At 38.8% G+C, this 15,993-nt stretch overlaps 1 protein-coding gene across 4 annotated transcripts in view; it reads right to left on the bottom strand.

Annotated features, from left to right (window-relative positions):
- DIAPH3 (diaphanous related formin 3) overlaps positions 1-15,993 on the bottom strand; it is a 571,588-nt gene that overhangs the window by 489,464 nt on the left and 66,131 nt on the right. For all 4 annotated transcript variants that reach the window (XM_060394025.1, XM_060394029.1, XM_060394026.1 and 1 more), the window contains one exon: positions 4,280-4,384. In XM_060394025.1, coding sequence (XP_060250008.1) covers positions 4,280-4,384 — 105 coding nt within the window. The remainder of the gene's footprint in view (positions 1-4,279; positions 4,385-15,993) is intronic.

Here is a 15,993-nt window from a genome sequence, read left to right as displayed (position 1 = left end):
AAGAGATTTTTAAAGCATTATATCTACAACCAAAAAAGACTATATGCTGACAGCTGTCTGGTTGTAGTCTGTATAGAAGCGAACTTGCCTAGACAGTGTCGTCATCTCAGTATATAAAAATAAATTAGGGAAAAAGAAAAAGAAGATGAATGGTCCTTCTTAGAGACACAGTGGTTCTTAAAGACATAATAAAGGTGTTTCACTATATAGGGTAAAACACAATGTCCTTCCAAACTCTTGAAATGTCTCTCCCTCTCTCCCCCGAAACCCCATGTCCCCAGGGCACCAGACGCCCCTCTGCCCTGTCCCTTCTCTCCGGATCCCCTCGATTCCTGCCTCATCCCCACACCAGACACCCCTCTGCCCCAGCCCTTTTCTCCTGCTGCTGCTGCTGCTAAGTCACTTCAGTCGTGTCTGACTCTGTGCAACCCCATAGACGGCAGCCCACCAGGCTCCTCCGTCCCTGGGATCCTCCAGACAAAAACACTGGAGTGGGTTGCCATTTCCTTCTCCAGTGCATGAAGGTGAAAAGTGAAAGTGAAGTCGCTCAGTCGTGTCCAACTCTTAGGGACCCCATGGACTGCAGCCCACCAGGCTCCTCCACCCATGGGATTTTCCAGGCAAGAGTACTGGAGTGGGGTGCCACTGCCTTCTCCGCAAATTACCCTGAAAAAGCCTAAAAGTGGAACAGCAAGTTCTTTCTTCTCAACAGATGGGAAAGAGATTTTTACTAATCCGCTGCAACAGGCTGGGCTTCCCCAGCGGCTCAGCACTAAGAAATCCATCTGCAACACAGAAGACAAACAAACAGGAGATGCCAGTTTGATCCCCAGGTCAGGAAGACTCCATGGAATAGGAAATGGCAAGTGATGTGAGCTCAGTCGTGTCCAACACGTTTTTTTAATATAAATTTATTTATTTTAATTACTCTTTGAGACTGATGGACTGTAGCCCGTCAGGCTCCTCTGTCCATGGAATTTTCCAGGCAAGGCATGCATGCATTCTCCAATAAACTTGCTACTAAGCATCTAAGGCAAGTCATTTACCAAGAAATGGCCACCAAGCCTTACAGTGACTCCAAAGATCTTTTAGATTCTTCTTTGGATAGAAAGGAGATCAGTCCTGGGTGTTCTTTGGAAGGAATGATGCTACAGCTGAAACTACAGTACTTTGGCCAGCTCATGTAAAGAGGTGACTCATTGGAAAAGACTCTGATGCTGGGAGGGATTGGGGGCAGGAGGAGAAGGGGACGACAGAGGATGAGATGGCTGGATGGCATCACCAACTCGATGGACTGAATTTGAGTCAACTCCAGGAGACGGTGATGGACAGGGAGGCCTGGCGTGCTGCGATTCATGGGGTCGCAGAGTCGGACACGACTAAGCAAATGAACTGAACTGAACTGACTTGGATAGAAAGAGAAATTTCCAGAGGAAATTAAAGAGATAGCCCACATACACAAAAGGACACCTGGATGGCCTACAGGATGTTTACAGCAGCAAAGCAAAACCCAGCTCCAGGCAGCTTAAATAAGAATAGACACCACCTCACATCACAGCAGAGTCTGGCACAGGCTGGCACCGAGCCAGAGCAGCAGCTCCATGGCGTCAGTGGCTGAGCACCGCACACCCGCCCAACCATGACCAGCAGCAGGGAAGGCAGCCTGCCCGCTCTGGTCTAGGGAGAGCGTTCTTAGAAGCCCCGCCAGACCCAGCCATGAGACTGCACGGGCCAAAAGGCCCTAGGAAGTTAGAAACATGAGAGTATGGTATTTTTAGCTTCTAAATATGATATTTGCTTGGTACATTTTAATAATATTTCCTAACTGAAGAAATTCAGTTGTAGTATTCAGCCACTTAAACTGAAACTTGTAAGATCTTGAAAACAATCTAGTTTGATTGATGGCTTTTTTAGTGTTTTTCCCCCCCTATTTTAAAGTCAAGCTGATCTACTTCAGGGCTAATTTAAGGGTTAAAATTGCTAAACCATTATCAAATCATCAATAGTAGGCATCAATATACTATCTTCCAAAAGAGAATATTAATGCTTACCCACAAAAGGGAATCTCAAAGCAAATTCTAAGGCTAAAATGGTAACATCTGACACAAACTTCCCACATTCTCCCTAGAACAACCTATCTATGAACTCATTGCCTTTCTCAGAGAAATTTTTTCAGTACTCATTAACCTAAATATACTGGCATAACAAAGTCCACATCCTAGAGTTAATGAGTGTGTTTTTACTTCCATAGCAAAAGTAGATGACTGGTCAGCTTGAACTCTACAATGTTAACCATTTGCCAAATTATTCAGAACCCTTCTAGGAGAGTCATGACCCTTCACACACCAACTAAAAGCTTTAATTATACTTCAGACAGTTAATCTATTTCAATTCTGATAATCTAATTATCTAATTCTGGTAAATAAATTCCAACCGGAGTCCAAAATAATTAGGGGATTAAAGTTTAAAATCAGTGAATGTGAACTGAAACAGATCCACTGTGTAGAAGTTCAAAATATTCTGTTCTATTAAAAAGTTTATCTGAAACTCCAGAATTAAACTGCACTACTATGCCAAGGTTTTCTAAACCAGTTCTAACTAATGTATTATCTCCTGTAATTATATTAAGTGGATTCATGCTTGTTGGATTTAAAATTCTCTAACAGGAGACTCTGCCCCGATGACTCTATAGAGACCAGTTACACCATCCCCACTTCCCCTGCTTTCCCCCCACGTCACATTTCACCTCCCATGACACGCTTGTGTGTTTCTGTCACGTGTGTCCCATGTTGTTTCACACAACACAATGACACACTATTCTGGTGCTCAATCACTAGGGCTTTAAGTAGTGCCTTACATACAGACACTTAATAAACATGATTAGTGAATGTCTTATAAACGCAGACTAATAGGAAACTTGTATCTCACTAAGGTACATTTACTTGTATTTTTAATTGTGTTTTATAGTATAATGATTTCAACAGTAAGAATAATAAATCACAAAGAAAAATAAAAAGTAAACAACTGCTACTACAACCAAGAGGCAACCACCAGTTAAAAATCTGTTTTGTTCTAATCACAGTTAATTCTAACAACAAGCCTATGGTGAAGTTAGTATTATCTCCATCTTATGTAGAAGGAGACTGAGGATCAGAAAAACAAAATTAGATGTCCAAGATCAAACAGAAGATAAATAGTCAGTCTAAAACACAGTCAGTCTAAAGCCCCACTGCTAATTTGTGACGGCTGAGTATCATCACGGAACAAAAGCAATGCACATCTCAGTGGCAGGATGAAGGGCCCATCTACAGAAAGAGAGCTGGGAACAACACAGTACTCAGTGAATTCCACATCTGAACATCAGGCTGCCAAAAAACGAGACATGCTTAAAAATGAAACATCACTTGAGTCTTTCTTCCAAAAGAAATACCTGAGTCACTGACTGGCCTAAGTAGATAAATGGAGCCACAGTATAAATAACTCATATTCTTGTAAACTGGCCTTAGGTTAAAGTATCCCGTGAAAACAACAGTGTGTTTAGTTATTTTTCTCCAGCCCAGTTCTATTTTATGTTCAGCCAAAAGCATTCTCTATTGTCTTTTTACTGAGCCTTGCTTCCTCGTTAGCTTCCACTGTTTATTTTTCATCCAATCCATTCAGTCACAGTTCTATGACTGGTCAAGCTCATTTGTTGTTCCATGAAATAAATTCTATGTGCCAGTCGTGTTTCTCAGACATTTAGTCATTACTTCCACCCACATACTTCATGCTTCCCTAGAAAAGCAGCAGCCATGTGGAGATGTAATGCTCCTCTCAGTGTCTACATTTACAATTTGTTACAAGCTAATTTTATCCACAGGGAAACTCACATTAAACATATGCCTCTAAGCCACGATTATGCATTCTGAGTTAGGTAGTTAGAGTCAAATCAGTCTCACTCTTCTAAAATACAAATATTATCCTAATTTATAAGTGACATGAGAAATCAATACCCATCTTAATTCACTAACAAGGAGAGATGACCTAAAGTGAGCAGACCAAGCAACCACAGTGTTTCTTAACACTGTGAATGGCTAAAAAATAAAAGTTTAAAAGCTGTAAGGTAAGAAATACTTATGAATTAAACAAACTCACTTTAATACTTGCACCTTTAATTATACATTCAAAAGCTCTCTGATTACAGTTGCCCGCAAACTTAGGTGCTCCATTAGACACATGTATTGTTCGCTGTACTACGACATGTTTCAGCAGTATTTCTCAACTCGACAGCTTTACTTACTGTCTTGGAAGCAGTATTAATGTACTGCATCACCATTTCTTTTTTGATACTTAAGTCCTTTTCCCGCAATGGTGCCTTTTTATCTTCATTTAAATTCATATCTTCCTGGAAAACACAATTAAAAAGCCTTGTTTTAGAATCTAAGTAGAGCAGCAATTCTACATACACAATGAACAGAAAATCAATAATTTGTGACTAAAGCAGCAGTAACTGTTTTGGAATGATTTCCATGTAGCTCTGCCTGGAGGAAAAAAGAAAGAAAGAAATTTAGCAATACAGAGAAGAGTATTCTAGATCATTTGAGCAGGTAAAATACTTACCAGAAAAACTTTTAAATTTCACAACAGGCTAGTAAAATTACACTGACATCATCATAGATAATTAGATAGCTGAAGATTTCTGCCTTCCATAAATATATTAGGAGTCACAATTTATATATATTTGTGAAATATTATATAAAAATATATAAGCTTTTTTTTACAACAGTTGCACCGAAAGCCATCTTGCACCATTCTGAAAGCACTGTTTCACATGTCATAAACAGTAAAAAGTAAATAAGCCAATCCCTTTTCAGATTCTGATAAGCTGCAAGCATATACCAAATACCTAATACTGATCCCAACAAAAGGCAAAGTATTCTACAGTTTAAATTGTCACTTCTTTACCCAGCAAAGAAATGAAGTGTTAAGTGCTCAGTTGTGTCTAGCTCTGCAACCCCATGGACTGTAGCCTACCAGGCTCCTCTGTCCATGCAATTCTCCAAGAAAGAACACTGCAGTGGGTTGCCATTCCCTTCTCCAAAGGATCTTCCCGACTCAGGGATCAAACCCAGGTCTCCCACATTGCTGGCAGATTATTTATTTACTATTTGAGCTATCCAGGAAACCTATCCCTATCAAAAACATACATTAATTAATTCTGAATATTCTAAATCACATAAAAGTTGCTCTCATGAAAAGAGGTATCACCTAAAAACCTTACATTTCTTAACAGCACCATTCAAAATAAGGGTTTATATAACCTAGATCCAGCTATAGGTCTAACTGTGACTAAAAAATACAAGTCAAGAATATCCAGATAAAGATATGCAATGCAATCAGAATCTATCAATTAAGCTGCTTAAGAAAAAGGTTATTCTGACAAAGGAAGGGAGGCTGAGGTAAAGAGAAAAGTGGCTGAAGGAGAGAGCAGTTCAAATGGACTTCCTTCTGATCTCAGTCTTGGGTCATTTGTGTGCAATGCTAAGACATCTAAATGTATATAAACTCCATATCCACTCAGAACTGGGCCCATAAAAATCAGGGCTTTGGATCACCTACGGAGGCTGAAAGCTAAATTTTTTTCTAAGCTTTATAAGGGTGCTACAATTCAGACGCTACAGTTTATGCCTTTAGCTGACTCAGGTTTTGGCTACCAAACCTTTGAAGCACTTAAAAGTCAAAATTCCCTTCATTTCACCTTGATATAAAATTTAAGATCTTAGAAGTTGTTGCATTTGAAATTCCAATAAAAGGCAGTAATTAGTAATGTCACTCTTGGCTGTTCAGGTTAGAAACATCCTATTATGTGAATAATTATTTATTTTCTTTTTTCCTCTCTAAGCCAGTGATTTTTCAACAGGCCTTAACACTACTTAGGAAGCATTTTGGAAATGTCTCAGGGCATTTCAGTTGTCATGGTGACTGAGGTGATGCTACCAGCATTTACAAGGGAAAGGTATGCTAGACATTCTGCAACATACGGACTAGTCCTGCACAAGGAATTATCCTGCATCCCACTGAGAGATGCACAGAGACAGGGAAAATCACAATTATCTAAGCCTAGACTCTAATTCAGGCTTCCCTGGTGGCTCAGACGGTAAAGCATCTGCCTACAATGCAGGAGACCCGGGTTTGATCCCTGGGTCAGGAAGATCCTCTGGAGAAGGAAATGGCAACCCACTCCAGTACTCTTGCCTGGAATAGACATACAATGGAATTAATAGGTAAGTTGTTACATATTTAATACTTTATATTATGTATCTTTAATATATATTACATTTTCCAAAAATCCAACTACTGTGTAAATTATAGTTCCAGTTTTCGTTTTAAGCTGCACCATCATTTGTGCTTCATTTCTGAAATTCAGTTATCCCAGAACAATACTGCTTGTGGTATCTGAATCAACAGAACATAACAATACCTATATCAACCTACATGGTAGCTGTTGTATTCACAGTGGCATAAGGCAAAGATTCCAGGATGTGACTTTATTGTATCTTTTTGAGTAGTCTATGGCCAATTGTTTATATTATTCCTCGGTGGCTCAGCTACTAAAGAACCCTCCTACTCATGCAGGATACACAGGAGACGCAGGTTTGATACCCTGGTCAGGAAGATCCCCTGGAGAAGGAAACGGCAACCCGCCATTCCAATACTCCATGGAAAATTCCATGGCCAGAGGAGCCTGGTAGGCTACAGTTCATGGGGATCACAGAGTTGGACACAACTGAACACACACACACATACTGTTTTATTACATAGTACAGTAAGGTAATAAATTGATTTTTTAATTATGAATGAAGACAGCTTATATGATCTATTTAAAAAATTTAAGGAAAAGTATCGAGGAAGTAAAGGAACAATTGTTATAAAAGGTGGGAGTGGGTACATAGGAACATGTGCTTTAAATGATTCACTATGTTTTTTAGTTTCCATCTAATGGCCAAACATGATCCAGCCTCTTTAACCTGCAAATTAAAATACTTAATAGATATAGAAAATTGAAAAACAGAAAGCCCATTACTGTGACTGAAATCAAAACAAAATTGTAAGACAGAGACTTGTAAGAAAGAAAAGGCTACTGCTTTCTTTCGTGAAATGCCTTTTCAAGATGACATGAGCTTATACACAAAAGTTGTATATACGGACTTAAAGGAAGAAACCCAGAAGTGCCATAAATAAATTAAATTATATATACATTAAAAAGCAGCTGCATCTGGATTCTCACTTGAGCCTGCAATGCCGTGGATAGTAGTAGTCTCTAGATGGAGAGACAATCTTGACACCACCCAAGTCAGTCAGCCACAGTCTGCAGGAACACAGCTCCCTGAAGCCACAGCTCTGGATTAAGATGGCAGCTGTGAGCCACCAGGAGTCAACATGCACACTCGCACGTGCCTGTACCAGCCATGCTAAGGGGGTCTTAGAGGGGCAGCAACCGCGTCCAGGACACCATTTGAGTACAACGTGTAACAACGGTTACTTTCTAAGCAGAACTGAATAATACTGAGGCCTTCATGTATGGCTGACACAAGCAACAGAAACTTCTGCATGTTTACCAATTCTTCCATTCAAACATAGGTCAATACGTCTATATATTGTATGGACACAGAAGGACACCGTAGTTATGGATTTTATAAAAGCCCTAAAAAACAGTGTATTTCCATATATGCAAACATTGATATATAATTCATTAAATACCTGTAATAAATAAAATAATGAACAAATGATGTACAAGGTCTGGGGAATACTTTGAATGAGTATTCAAATGGATATAAGATAAATATCTATTTCCTTAATTGGAAAAACCTTATCAGTTGGCTATTTAACAGAATATATCTCATTCAAAAATATTTTTTGAGTAGTCATCATCAAAACTTCAGTTTTGATCAGTCTAAAGAGTAATTATCAGTTTTGTTGCTAAAGTTCTATTAATGCCTTAGTAACATACATTATAAATTAGCACTACCTTCATATACATGTTTAAATACAATCTTTTGCCTGGGGAAATGGGGAGTTGCAGCATCAAAAAGTAATTTTCCTCTAGTTAATTACTTTCTAATTAAAAACTACACCTAAATTGAATCACTGTGCTATTTCACTATGTGAGTCTGACTAGCACCAGGGACAGATTTCAAAAATACAGGGAAAAAATACTGAAGGAAAAAATATTGAGGGGCATGATACAAAATAAGCAGGATTGCTGGAAAGTGTCAAGATCATCAGTGATGAAGAAGTACCACTGACGAGGAGATGAAAAACACACGGCAAACCAAACACAAGATGGGATGCTGGGCTGGCTCTCAGAAAAGGAAAAGCACTTCAGTGGGAAAACTGCCAACATCTGAATCAAGTCTGTGGTTTAGTAAGAACCAATGATGGTTGGTTAGAAACTAACCAATGATGGTTGGTTAGAAACTAATTAATTAGAAACTAATTAACTTCTTAGTATTAATAATTGCACTAAAGTTATATAAGACGTTGGCATTCGAGGAAGTTGGGTGAAGGGTATAAAAGAATCCTCCATACCATTTTTGCAACTCTTTTAAGATTATTTCAAAATAAAGTTCTTAAAAACTAAATTAAAATACTCATAAAAATTCTGCTATATAAAATAACTTGAAAAGAACAAGAAAAATGGAACATCCCACTTTTTTTTTAAATACAGTAATTTGGGGGGAATTCCCTGGCAATCCAGGGGTTAGGACTGTGCACTCTCACTGCCAAGGGCTGGGGTTCAACACCTGGTCAGGGAACTAAGATCCCACAAGCTGCACAGTAAGGCTAAAAACAAACAAAAAATATATATAGCAATTTTTTTAAAGTCCATTAAATAAAAGGAGTATATTTGTAGTGTATTTGGTTACAGTAAATACACACAAACTTGACAGAGGAGAGGGAAGTAAAGAAACAACTATTGACAAATCTGAATCAGACACACGTTAACAGAAGTCCATTAGAAACCTAAAGGTCAGGTATCTTTTGGAACTTTCCAAAACACAAAGTTCAAGTTGTTCACATGTCCTCCCACACCCATTCCAAAGGTGTTCTATGAACCACCCTTCTAACTCACTCCCCTAGCATCCCTTGCTACATCTTTTCACAAGGACCACGTTTCTAATCTTAAACAATGGTTAAATTCAAGCCAGGCACTGTGCTACGACACTCAGAAGCACTATTTGTTAATACTCAGGAATAAGCCTTTGGGGTATGTACTGTCTCTTCTCTACTGATTAGAGAAGTGAGACGGAAGGAAGTTCTGTAAGGTGGCCGTAAGCCTTGCAGCACAGCTTTGTGCCTCCATTCCTGTCTCCATATTATGTATCGCTACTATCTGCAGCCCCCTTCCTGTGGGCCTAAGGCCATCTCACACCCTTGGGAGCGGATTCCCCCTACTGCCCATGCTGTGACACCCCTCCTGGCTTCCCCACAACCAGCAACGCTCATTTCCACTCTCCTCACCCGTGGTCTTCACGACCACACCGGGGCCTTTTATCTAAAAATGGTCCTACCTCGAGTATCACCATCATCTCCAAGATCCTCCTCTCTGATCACACTCTTCCATCTTTTCACTTCTCCCATTTCCAAGCCACCTATTTCTCGACCTCAGCGAAACCTCAGTGTTAATACCCACTCCATTATCTCCCAACCAGGCTAACTCTGTGATCCACCTGTTCCTCTAACATTGATGAGAAGTCACATGAAATCTTTCCTCACATTCTCTAAAGTACTTATTTCAAACTGGCCATTCGCCAGGAGCTATGAAACCATCATGTCTACCTATCATTTTCAGTAAACACATTTAATCTTCTCCAGGAAAAAGAACACACCATCAATTTCCTGTTTGTTCTATTACCAATTTATTTGCACACTCATTCTCCTGTACCAACTCCTGTATCGATCCAAAGATAATCCCACTCATGTATGCTCTGGATCTTCTTTCCTCTCCCCTCCTCAAAGGGCACTGCACATCAATTACCTTGCTTCCACCCCATTTCACTAAATTCTTCTAGCTTGTTGGGTCTCATTATATAAAGATGATAATCCTTAATGGATTAAAAATTAAACAAAAAAGCTTCCCCTCAACCCTAGTTCTTCTTTATATATGCCTTTCTTTTTCCTCCATCACAGATAATTTTTAAAGATTTTTTTTCTACACTTGCTATGTCATTCACAATGCATATACTCTTTAGCTACCAATCAAATGAGATATCACAAAAACTCCCAAATAGAATTTGCTAAACTTCTTTTGGGACAAACATGAAACACAGGTAGTTTTCTGGGAGATGGAGCTGCAGCCAGAGACAATAATCAGAGTCCGAGACTAAAACAGCGATGGAAACCAGGTCCAGCTCCAGAGGCAGGGTCTCCAGGCGGTGGCGCTGGCACTGGCCAAGCTAAAAGTACGTCATGTCTTCAGGGAGCACGAGCAGAACCACACGCAGCCACTGACCTAGATCAGCCTGCGTGTGGCTGAGCCCTGCAGAGCAGCCCCTGCTTGAGATGGAATGAGGCTGAGACACCGCCGAGACCAAACGGGGTGACTGTGCGGTGCTGCACCCTCTTAGAGGAAAGACGGGGCACACATTTTCCTAACCTGTGCAAGAACACCAAATGGGAAGCTGCGGCCCTCACCTGGAAGCCAGGTCAAAGACATGGAGTCAAGCCAGCAGCTTTTAAGATGCTTCAGAGATCTCTTCCTATGTAGATGGGGCTGGAAGTTCCCACAAACCAGGATAATCCAAGTTTGCTACTATCTTTACATACCTTGACTCCATCCTAGGCTGATAAAACACTGACACAAAATATACACCTTCCACATTTTCTCTGGCAAAACTGAGAAAGAGAAAAAGATGTAATCTTAGTACTCACGCCCATACATGCAACTAGTGAGCACCGAGGAGTAATCAAGCAGAGAATTGCACACAGAGTGTGGACACTTTTTCAACTGAACTACAAACATCAGACGATTTTCATTCATGAATGTAGATTTTACAGGACAGCATGCTCATTAAATTTACATACATCAAGTTGAGTGGGATAGTTAATGCCATGGAGAGTCAAACTAAATTTAAAATGATTGACTATTTGGAGAATTAAGCGAATATACAAGCAGCAAGTTGAAGATGGTCAGGTGCAAGGAAATTCACCCAGAGTGGAAAAACACTACAGACAAGCAGAAGCATGACTGGAGTTATAAAACAGGTGCTAGAAAAACAGTACACCAGTGGATCAAAACGTCCATATGGATGAATAAGCAAAATATTAAAATGTAAAATCTGAAAGCAGAGCAGTACCAAAATCAAGCATTCTTACTAAGTCAACAGTTATCATCTGATTTCAATAGTGTTCAATCTTTGTTCCATGGGTTAAAGACAAAATAATTGTTCTTGGTAGCAGTTTTGCTAAATTTTTTTCCAGTACAGCCACAAACTGGTTAAGCATTTTAAGAAGTCCACAATGATCCCCTAATTACTTCTCCTGAGACCTCAGAGCTCAACAAACATACTATCAGCACAATTTTACCCATATTTCTTCTAGAAGTGTGATTCTATGCTTCCCCTCACTGGAATTCAGCTTCCCCATCACACCATGTCAAAGGTCTTACTGATGCTTAGCCCTACTGAGCTGTGTTCTTACCACCAGGAATGGTGTAGTGCCAAATGCAAAATCGAAGGCTTCACGATCTCATTCCAGGTAATCACGTATTCTCAAACAGTACAATTCAGTTACTGTGTACTAACTGAATCTCACATAGCTCTGCAATTTAATAAACTACATCCTTAGATTAAGCCTAAGTAAAATCCAGAAACCTGTTAAAGATAGGTACAAACAAAACCCTGGAACTTGGAATTAACTTCATATTACTACTTTATATTCAAGATGCCCATAAATGTGCTAAAGCTATAAAACAGCTTTTCTTTCTTTGTCCATCATGTTTACTATGTTCTTATATAAGTGTTAGTTGCTCAGTCATGTCCAACTCTTTGCAACCCCATGGACCGCAGCCTTCCAGGCTCCTCTGTCCATGGGATTCTTCAGGCAAGAATACTGGAGTGGGTTACATTTCCTTCTCCGGGAGATCTTCCCAACTCAGGGATCAAACCCGGGTCTCCAGCATTGTAGGCAGACTCTTTACCATCTGAGCCACCAGGGAAGCTCATGTTCTTATATAAACCTTTATAATAATCCTCTCATTTTTATACAGAACTATGATTATGAAGAGTCAGTTTTTTGGTTTCACCAATAGTGGGGTTAGATTCACTATTCTATTCTCAATGTCCTTACTCAATCCAATTAAAATTAACAGGAAATCAGATGGCTAGCTCAGTAACAAGACTGCAGCCAGAAAACAGCGCTTATCCAGAGGTTGACAGTGAACACATAAAATTCTTACTCAACCAAATATTCTAACAGGAGCTTGCACAAAGAGTTCACACTATCTCCATTCGAAACCGAATTTCCATTTAACCCAAAGCCAGTATCAGAGACTAAACAAACACACAAGAAACTTAAGTATCATTTTTTCACATACTATAAATTTCAGCAGAACAGACAAGAAATGAGAGTAACACACAGCAAGCTGCTCACCTCTAATTTATTTTGGAATAAACTGGTTGGAACTGTTTAAGCTTATGCGTAAGCACCTACAATCACAGCTGTTACACAGTCCAGCAGAAAAGAACAGTGCTACTTATAAAAGGGGTTTAACTCACTTATTTGCTCTCCACAAATGGCCAATTCTTCATAAATTACATAAAGGATAATAAAATGGTCATCTGACAAAACACAAAGGCCGACTTCCCTAGAGAAGAAAATCAGACTAAAAAAAAAAAAAAAGACCTTCACCATTGGAAAAGGCTCTACTTGCACAGTTCCTAATTATCGAAAGCAGAATCTTCAACATTAGCATAACCTTCATCCTTTCAAAACTCCCTTTCGAATCATTTGACTGGGTCAACAAACTCCCACCAGGCAAAATCCAATGCCCCTAAATCATTTATTTTCTCATTTATCTGGATCTAGAAGAAACAACGCGGCACTGACATCACCCCCCCCTGACAAACACAGCCCATGAATCAACTTGACAATCGCCTTACACTTCCACCCTCTCTTTCTCCTCCTCCTCCTATCTGGATTATTATTTGGATTGCTTTTAAACAACCTTTACCCGAATTTTTCAATTTCTACCTAAAGGAGAGGGAGAAAGGTGACAACTAATAGATCAGAACAAAGCATTACCATAGAACCTCTCTCAGTTTATCTCGCCAACCCAAAATATACTTTTATATTTTTTAAGAAATTTTAAAAAACCCACAATACAGAAAAAGTAGATTTGTAAAAACTGCTAATGCTTGAAATCAACAAAGTGCTGGTAGGAATCTACAGCAGCCAATAAGCACTTAGGGAACTAACACAAAGGAGCCCTCCTTGGCTTCTGTTCCTTCAGACTCCTGGTGGCCCTTTCGACACCACTTACACATCAAACACAACAGGGATTCATTCATTCGTCTGACTGAAGAAACAGCTAAGCATAAATCCTTAACACCAACTATGAAAAAGGAAAAGAAAAGATTAAAAAAGAAAAAATTATCTTTAGCATGTGCCCAAAGAGTGACAACAATGAATACGGACAGTGAGATGAACTCTGCTCCCAGCAACCGTACCGAAAAGTATCAATTCAATTTCATTAGTTCACCTGAGCTCTTCTTTCTTCCTCTGGACCTTACATTTCAAAGGTATCTGAACTGACTACAAAGCTAAGAACACAAAGATACTTCACTATTTAACTCTATATGTACTTATCTTTTCTTGCTTAGACATAGTAGTCACCAGAGCAGAAGAAAGAAAGCAGCTCATGCAACAATTCATGCAGTACACTCTGAAAGCATAAAGGGAACAAAAGCCCATTAAAGTACAGTTCTTATGAAAATATTGGAAAACTGATCTAATGAAATAATGAATAAAAACAGTCACTCATTTGATCAGCAGTGGATGGTATACTCAATTTAAAGGATAAAAATTAGCAGAGCCATGTGTCTACCCTATTGGAAGAAGATTCTAGTGAAGGGCTGGCCAACTTTATTCAACTACCTGAAATGGAAAATGAAGAAAAACAAAATTCTTTACTAAATACTTTAGGAACAGGGGAAAACAAAAAAACATATTAACTCTTTTCTGCAGTTTTCTACTCACTGCAACGAAAGGAAAAAGAACAGAAAAGGAATAAGAACAGAAAAAGATGTAAAAGTTAGCCACAGATATCCTGATTATATACATAGAAAAATATGAGGAACTCTAGAAATAATAAAAACTGAGAATTCAGTAAGATTACTGAATGTAAAAGGCAACATGCAAATTAATAATCTTACTAAAAATTTTAAGTTTTTAAAAATATTAGTTATATTTTAGAAACAAACCAAGGTATAAATCATATAAAAGATACACACAACCTCTAAGGGAAAATTATAAATGTTACAGTTTAGGAACAGAAAAATATCTAAATAAATAGATAGCCATAATATATCCAATGTTCACAGGAAAATTTAATATCACAAAGGTATTTATTCTATCTAAATCAATAATTTATTACAATTCCAATCAAGATCCCAACAGGATTTATAATAAAATCTAACTGATTTTAAAATTAATACAAAATCACAAAGCGGCCAAGAACAGTCAGGATAATTTTAAAGAGAGGAAGGAAGTCCTAGATATCAAGGCTTATTACATAAAGTAATTAAGACAATGGATATAACTGCAGAGCTACACAAATAGAACAATGAACAAAATCAGACCTCAGAAACAAACAGTGGAAATATTACAAATGATGGACAAGAATGCCTATTCAATATAATATTTATTATATTAATAATGCTATTAATATAATAGAAAAACTCGTTACTATGTATGAAAAATACTTTCTCATATCAGATTTTAGGAATATAGTAAGAACAGACCTATGATGTCAGTATAGAGAAGGATTTCTTGAAAAATATACTGATGATATATTTAAGACTATTTAAAAATCAAAATGGAGTAACTATGGTTCAGGCATCCAAATGGAGCTAGACTATTATAGATGTGGTTTTAGACACATTCCTGCATCACTGAGAATGTGAATTTTCTCTCAACTTTAACAAACTCAAGAACACAACAAACCACTTCAAAACAGTATCTGCTAGCTGCACCCTTGTAGTTTTCTAACAAAGAACAAACCTGACTGCATCCTGGATCGATTCCTTTAGCTCTAACCTTTGTGCTCTGTTGCCTTGCTTAGTCATGCTGGCTCTGTACCTTTGTAAAAAAAGATGTTGCCTATAGCCTGAAATATACCTGGTAGCCTATTCTTAAGGCTCTGCATCCCAGGTTTAACCCTTAAATGTGTAACACTTTACTTATTGGGCTTTCCTTGTGGCTCAGCTGGTAAACAGTCTGCCTGCAATGCAGGAGACCTGGGTCCAGTCCCTGTGTTGGGAAGATTCCCTGAAGAAGGGAATTGCTTCTCACTCCAGTATTCTTGCCTGGAGAGTTCCATGGACAGAGGGATTAAATATTTAATCCTTAAATGTATAACATTTTCATTCATATAGAGAAAAAATGGTGAGGAGCAGAAATAACATTTGTCTCGTTGAAGATTTACAGGAACCATGTGGACAACAGCAAGAACAAAGAATCTCTGCACCAGGAAGTCTGCAACAACCTCCACCTCTTTCAGTATAAAAGCAGCCTGAACTCTAACGCAAACAGGACGGTTCTCTGGGGCCCTAGTCCACCATCTTCTAGACCTGCTGGCTTTCTGAAGAAGGTCATTATTCCCTGCCCCAACAGCTTGTCTCTCCACTTACTGAGAAGCAAGAAGCAAGTACCAGCTTGGACTGGGTTAACAGGTTCAAAGTCTGTCCCCTTCACAACTGTGGAATCATTTCAGACCCCAGCCGATCCCTACTCAAC

This window comes from Ovis aries, chromosome 10 (genome assembly GCF_016772045.2).
Source record: "Ovis aries strain OAR_USU_Benz2616 breed Rambouillet chromosome 10, ARS-UI_Ramb_v3.0, whole genome shotgun sequence".
In the NCBI taxonomy this organism is placed as follows: domain Eukaryota; kingdom Metazoa; phylum Chordata; class Mammalia; order Artiodactyla; family Bovidae; genus Ovis; species Ovis aries.
This window is presented reverse-complemented; position numbering and strand designations above follow the sequence as displayed.